Consider the following 8118-nt stretch of genomic DNA (forward strand, 5'->3'; position numbering starts at 1 on the left):
TTAAATGATATGACAAACAGGCACTCTATTATCGCGATTATATGAATTATAAATAATTATTGAAATAAATTTAAAATTTAAGCTCCGATAAAAAATATTTAGATATTTTGTGTGACCTCTCGTATTTTCTCATTTTACTCGACGACTCTAACATCACCTCTGATCTTAGTAATTTTGGCACAATTTGTAACTAGATCCGATCAAGTATAAACAATAATTTTATTGTAGTATATTGAAATAAATTATCGTAATATATATATAAGTTTAATAGATAGAGATTTTATTTTACATGTATCACAATAATTCATATTATACATAATTTTATAAAAATTGGTATTCGGATAAAATCGATATTTTTATCAACGAGGCCGATTTTTGATCAATTACTCTAATTTTGAATCGATTAATTCAAATTTTTTTATCTTGACTTATTTTTGTAAAAAAATGATTATTAACCAAATTTTTGCATAATGGAGTCATTTAATTATCATCTAATAACTAAATAACAATTAATCCGACTTAATCCACCATATAACATATACAACTAACGATCATTTTGTCCAGGATATCTCCCTGCCACTAAACTCCTGACCAGTATTCAAACCACAAATCTGAAAGACAACACAAATGGTGTCCAAAAAATTCAGTGGCACTCACTAATATAGTCTAAAAAAGAACAAAGACAAAAATACAATAATTAATAAGCACAATATTGAACCAATCATACATCCCCATCCCCATCCCCCTCTCTCACTCATCATCACTCTCCCCACCCAACTCTCTACCATCCCTCCCCTCCCTGCAAATTCAATAACCCAACTCAACCCCCAAAAAATACCAATTATAATTCCCTAGCATGGCTACTACTACTACATCCCCTCCATCTCTTGTTTCCATATTTACCCCTATCACTCTTCTCTTTTTACTCCTGTTATCTCCACTCCCCAGTCTTTCCTTCACTAACATCACTACTCTCCTTTCCTCTTACCCTCACTTCTCTGACTTCACTAATCTCCTCCTCTCAACTTCAATCCCTCTTGATCTCACTCACCGCACTTCCCTCACTATTCTTGCTGTTCCCAACTCATTTCTACGTACTTCCACTGCTTCCACGACACGCCCTGATATCGCCGATATTCTGCGATATCATGTACTTCTTCAGTACCTGTCATTATCCGATCTTCGCCATTTTTCAAGTTCGGGAAAATTAATTACTACCCTGTTTCAGACTACTGGTCGTGCTACTAGCAATTTTGGCTCTGTTAATATTAGCCATAATCCGGCCACTGATGTCACATCTTTTGTTTCGCCCGAAAGCAATGCGACTTTATTGTCGCTCGTTAAATCGGTACCTTATAATTTATCAATTTTTTCGATAAATAATTTACTGGTTCCGATAAGTGCTGATCTTATGGCTTCCGAATCAGGTCCTCGGATAGACCTGAATATTACGAAAGCCATAACCGATGGCCATAATTTTAATGTGGCCGTCGCAATGCTACAAGCATCCGGCGTCGTTGATGAATTCGAAGAAGATGAAAACGGCGCCGGGATTACTCTTTTTATTCCAACCGACGAATCTTTTTCCGATCTACCACCTAATGCTAGATTCCAATCTTTACCAGCTGATAAAAAAGCTGTGGTGTTAAGATTCCACGTGTTACATTCTTATTATCCACTTGGTTCACTTGAGTCAATAGTGAACCCGGCCCAACCAACTTTAGCAACCGAACATATGGGAGCCGGTAGTTTCACATTAAATATTTCTCGAGTTAACGGTTCGGTTTCGATTAATTCGGGTATCGTACAAGCCTCCGTAACGCAAACCGTTTTCGATCAAAAACCGGTGGCGATATTCGGAGTGTCTAGGGTATTATTACCTAGAGAAATTTTTGGAAATAAACCAATTATATTTAAACCGAGTATCGGAGGTCATTACGCAATTGCGCAACCCCCGAAGACCGCGGTTTCGCCTGAGAGTTCGTCGGCACCGGTGTTTCAAAGAGAAATTAAATCGGAGGCAACTCGATTGGACAGGTGCATTGCTGGTTTTTGTTGTATAGTATTGTTGTATGTACTGTCATATTGAAATGTTTTTATTTTTTTGTCAATTGTAACATTCTTTTTCCTTGAATTTGTTTATTATACATTTTTGTAAAATTTAACACGGAAATTTGAAATTGGCTAAAAGAACAGGCCATTTCTTTTTTGTTGGTGGGGGCGACGGTGGGAGATTAATGATTGATTTCATGTTGTATATTATAATTGAGAGGTTGGGAAGATATTTTATACCAACATTGAACCTGCATTATTGTTGATCACTTGAATTATTAGATAGCTTGTTGTGTAAGTATATCTGTTTTGTTAATTTTAGAAAGTGAAGATAAGTTTTCCTTATTTCTGGTAACTTTCTTCTCTGCTAGTCAAATTTTCATGCAACTTATTTACATGTAGACTGTAGTAACATTTGATTAAACTTGAGTGATCAGGAGATTGGAATAGTAAATTGCACCTACAATTTACTATATTAGGAATAAGTTACAAGCATCCGAGGCTAAACGAACCTAGTCAAAAAATACAAGCAACTTACATCACGGTAAAAACAAATGTGTGAAGTTAAATGTAAGTTGTTTGGGATGGTTGTCAAATCTTCTTCTTTTTCCGATTGGTTTTCGCTGTTGGCGTTGGGGATCAAACTCTTCTTAAGTTGTACTAATGTCTAATGCCAATAGTTGTAGAACAAGACTACAATGGGGGCAAAGGGACAGGAGGTGGAAAGACCATTCAATCCATCAGAGAATCGTTCAATTAAGGGCTTGGATAAACTCCGCAGAGTTGTCCCCCTCTCCTCCATTTTACATTTTAACCTCCACAGGAGCTAAGCTAATGCCTCCGAGTCTATAACAAAATCAACAAAGTTAATAACAAAGTCTGCAAAAAGATCCAATTGCACATTTAGTAAAAACCAGCTCTGTAGCCCGTGCTTTATATTGCGTTTTCAATTTTATTTTATAATTGTAATTGCTAACGGTATATTTATGTTATTTTACGATGGATAAATGATATATTTATTTGTGTATGTGAGCATGAGTATTTGTGGTATGATATAATGTTGTTGTGATTATTTGTTTTAATTACAATTATTGACAGTATATGCATGTCATTACCCGGTGGATTGAGTACGTATTTGTTTGAATATATATGAGTTTTTTTTTGGATGTGGTGATATTTGGGTTAAACGTATTCTTGAAAATTGACCGAAACAATATAGGTCATAAGTGGTATTTCTTGTTATCCATTGCTAATGGCGATTCATGTTGACTGTTTTAAAAATATTTGTGGTATTTCTTGTTGTCCACTATTAAAGGTGATCCATGGGGTTGATGTAAAAGTGTTTGTGCTTATTTGAGAATACTACAAAATATAGTAGTTTGTACATTTATTATTTTATTTTTGATTGTTATTTGAATATTTATTCTTGACCTCAATAATTTTTCACGTCTCTCATTCAATATTAACAAATACATATTTTTGAACATGTTAGGCTTCTTCTGGTTACATTTGATATAAAAACATTACTAAGATTATTTGCTTTAGTTGCTATCATTCTTTCAAGTTGTGACGTGTAAGATCGCAACTAAACATCAATATAAACCAACATGATCATATGTTTAATGAAGGCTATAAGCTAAAAATTATATGTGTGTCTGTATTCATTTTCTACCATACATTTCAAAGAAAATAACACATGAGAAATGGAATGATATATAACTCGTTTTGAACGATTAAAGAAAATAATAACAAGATATCTCAGAGGTCGATTACTTATACATAACACAATCTTTAGCCCGTGTGATGCCAAACATTCTCTAAATATGTATAAAATATTGATCTGTTCATAATTATTTAATTTGTTTGTATGTTAAAAATGTGATTGATTAGTGATACAACACTTAGTGTCAATATAAATATATATATGAAAGTTTCTTAATCTTTTTGAATTTATTTGTACAATAAAAATATAATAGTTAAAGTGACAATAGTATATATAATTTATCTAATTAGATGCATAAATAGTTCAATGTACATATATATGCTCGATACATAGTTTTTTTAGTTGACACCTAACTCATATGTTATTAATTATCAAATTTATAATATGAATACGTGAATTATAAATATTAATATTTAGAATTTTAAATTTCACCGAAATATCAAAAAGTACTTAATTTGAATTAGGTTTATGTTTGATATGTTTCTCACGTATGAGTATTGGATGATATATTATTATGAATAATATTATTGACAAAACATATGTATATATGGACTTATTACTCAAACATAAATCTAAATCAAAATAAGTAGTTTTTAATATATATTTCAGTGATATTTAAAAATATAAATATTAATGGTGCATTAATTAAAAGAATAAGTGTGAAATAAATATTATTAAATTATGAACGGACATGAAAATATGTATAATTCGTTGATTTTTTTAGATTATTATATGTGTTTATATTATAATTGCGGTTAGATTATTTTTTGTTTCATAAATGCGATTGATGAGTAAAAATTAGTAGCCCGATCAAATATTCAATTCGAGTATTCGTTTTTAAAATGCTAGTCTGGTTCGAATAAATACATATACATGTGTGTATGTGTATATCTATTTATATATATATATATATATGAATATGTATACGTGTATACTAATCATGTAAAATTAATAATATTTAACAAATGGTTATTTAGTTAAATAAATTTTACATTTACATTAATGTATATATAAAGTACACAATGGTGAAGCATATTAATGATGCGTTAATTAATATATATTAATTATGAACAACAACTATTATATAAGTATTAATAGTCAACTAATAAATATTAATTGTGACAATAAATGTAAAATAAATATTATATAGATATTAAGTAGTGGCATAATAGTCATATAAATTAATTTACTCAACAAACTCGCTTGTTGTATTATATATATATAGTAGTTTATAGATTAATTAGCTATTAAGTATGTTTTAATAAAAATTAGTTATTAATGTGAGAGAATTAAATATCTTACAATAATGGAGGTATTGATACGAAATAAATAGGATGGGGTTAAAATATTTTTTTACATCTTAAGAGAGTATAACAGTCATTTTGCTTGATTAAATTGTCTCATTAAAACTTCCACTTACTCTATTATATATATAATATAATAGATAGCATCAAATCATTTTCTTTACATGGTACATATGTTGTATAGAAGCCATCCCTCCTCTAGACTGTAGAATAACCGTGGGAGAAATGAAAATTGTTAAGAACAATCTCGACATTTTCATTCTCAAGAACGTTTGGGATCATATCCCGGAAACTTGGAGACAGAGGCAACTTCATAGTTGATCATATTTATGATTTTTTAAGAAATTTCTTCTATTAATTTCAGTTGGTCCTGAAAAATGATTGTTTCAGTGATTTAATATTTGGTAGACAATTGATGAAGTATAGCAATTCGTCCTCTTAATCTAATCTATCTATATTATATTATTATAAACAAAATATAGATAATTTGATTGGATGGTCACACCTTCCAAAAAATCTACTATCATCCCTTGTTTATGGTTCAAGTGAACAAGATAAATATGATATAATAAAATAATATATCAAAATTAAGGATTATTTATGCTATGTATAATTATGTAATATATTCTAAAAATTCATGTGTTTAAGTAGAAATTTCTAACAGAAAATTACCTTAAAATAAAGTTGACGTCATAAAATTATTATTAATAACTACAAAACAAACCAAGATATACATCTTAAAAATCGTATATTTTAATTTTATAATGCTAAAAGGTAATCAAATGTATGATATCAATATTATAAATTAATTATATTTCTAATAATATAATCAAATATTATATCAATATAATTTTTATATTATATATAATTATTGAATATTTATTTAAAAAAAAAGGAAAAATGACCAAAATACCTTATTTTTGGAATTCAACTGTCCAAAATACTCAAAAAAATTGAAAAGAGAAGAAAACGAAATATTGAAATTTTGGTTGTTGATACTTGATCATTCTATTATCTTTAAAATAGGTTACCTAAATTATATTTTATATTATATATAAAATAGGACACATATAATATATTTAAAATAGGAAACCCATAAAATAAAAAACAATATATATTTAGAACAGAAAACAAATTGTTCCTGCTGTATTCATATAACTTAACATACATCAATTATAATTAGCTGCCTCAAATTGCCAACGACTCTCGTAATTCATATAATTATCCAAATTATGAGGTCTGCATCATCTATATTAATTAGGGTAATTTTTACAAGGTGAATTATCTTCCTATAACAATGTTGTTGTATTGTTGTTTTCCATAATAAGTGAAATAGAAATTCGTTTGGTTGGTTAGTCAACGTTTTTCTAAAAAGTACGTTAATACTTTCCAAAATAAAATTAAAAAAATATAATTTAATTAAAAAATTGAATCATTGATCTAATATAACTAAAAATTTTGTGAATTATTATCCAACTTGATTTCTAATCGCACTCTTCTTTCTTACCTATTTGTAACTTCCAAAATAAAATTTAGTAATTCACATTACAATATAATAAAATAATTAATAAATCAAGAAAAAATTAAAAAATAATTTTTAAAAAAAACAAGACAAAATCATCACCGATGCTATTCAAGACTCCCACTAGCTTCGTCTAGCCCAAGCCACCTAAACAGTAGGAGGAGAACTTTTTAAGATTTTAATTATCTAAATTTTGAATTCTTCAATAATATAATACATACAAAATAATATATAAATATTTTAAGTTCATTAATTGCAATAATATATAATAATTGTTTTTTATAATTTATTTTTATAAATAATTAAAATAATAAAATTACAAATATCATAATCAGCCCGTGCATCGCACACATTATAGGCTAGTACTATATTATGGGTATAATTTGATTCAACGGTTAGCCCCTAATTTTGATTTTTAAAATAGTCAATAAATATTGTTATATATACGCTAGACTACTAAATTGTTAAATATTAGACCTAAGACTACTTGTACTACTAAATTACGATCACAACTTTTCCTTTTATTAAAAAAAAATAGTGCTATATACCGGTAAACTACAAAATTCTTAAACTACTGGATATTAATCCTACTAAACTACGACCACATGTTATCATATTATTTTTATTATAAATTTATAATTATTATATATTTATATAAATGTTTTTAATTTTTAAATTATAATATGACAGGATAAATAATTTTATTAAATAATAAAGAGAACCCACAAGATTTAAGTTAGGTCAAGATTATAAATTTTTCATGTTAGTATAGTCTTTGTTGTTTAATGAAAAACAAACAACAACACTGATAGGGAATAAATAAATTCTGATTACATAGTTAATATTACATTAATTACATATGAATTGGACTGCAAGACCCAATAAGAAGATGTATGATATTCAGACCAAAAAGGTTAACACATTGATCATGCCTGATGGACCAGATCAGGCCTGATGGAACAAAGAAGGCCCAAAACCCTGATTATTAATTAATTTCATAATTAATTAATAAGGGAGAAAAGCAACTATTAAGATAAGTCCTAGTGGGGATATAAATCCTTGTAGATTGGCCTCCAAGGAACCTCATAGGATAAGAAATCAGCTTCCTACTTCCTAGGACTCCAAAGTCTATTCTAATTCAGAGACTTGACCACCAAGTCTCCTATACCAAGTCCAATTCAAGGACTCCCAACATCTATATAAGGGGATTCACCCCACAAATCAGAACTACGTTTTTTGACTTGATCCTTGACAATCAGCAAGGTACGTAGGCATCTTGTTAAGGCAGATCGAGTCACGAAGCACAAGAGCAGTCAAATCGAGTCTCGAAGCTCACGTTCCTTAGTAATAAATACAACAATCATATATCTTAGTTTTTAATCCATAACATTTGGCGCCCACCGTGGGGCGCACAACAACAACCATGGCGAGAACATGGAGAACAATTAGAGCTCTTGAGGAAGGAACCCCATCGGCGACAACCCAGGTGATTTCGTCAACCGTGAAGATACCTCCTC

General features: G+C 29.3%; 1 protein-coding gene across 1 annotated transcript; it reads left to right on the forward strand.

Annotated features, from left to right (window-relative positions):
- The first annotated feature begins 723 nt into the window (after window positions 1-723).
- Window positions 724-3087, forward strand: LOC141692800 (fasciclin-like arabinogalactan protein 4). The gene is made up of 2 exons (XM_074497742.1): window positions 724-2037; window positions 2733-3087. Exons 1-2 carry the CDS (start codon window positions 857-859, stop codon window positions 2902-2904), a joined length of 1353 nt encoding a protein of 450 aa, XP_074353843.1. The 5' UTR covers window positions 724-856; the 3' UTR covers window positions 2905-3087.
- Window positions 3088-8118: the final 5031 nt, after the last annotated feature.

This window comes from Apium graveolens, chromosome 10 (genome assembly GCF_009905375.1).
Source record: "Apium graveolens cultivar Ventura chromosome 10, ASM990537v1, whole genome shotgun sequence".
NCBI lineage: Eukaryota > Viridiplantae > Streptophyta > Magnoliopsida > Apiales > Apiaceae > Apium > Apium graveolens.

Coding starts and splice junctions, on each gene's coding strand:
- LOC141692800 (XM_074497742.1), top strand. CDS start 857: ATGGCTACTACTACTACATCCCCTCCATCTCTTGTTTCCATATTTACC. Junction 2,038..2,732: donor GAGGCAACTCGATTGGACAG/GTGCATTGCTGG, acceptor TAATGCCAATAG/TTGTAGAACAAGACTACAAT.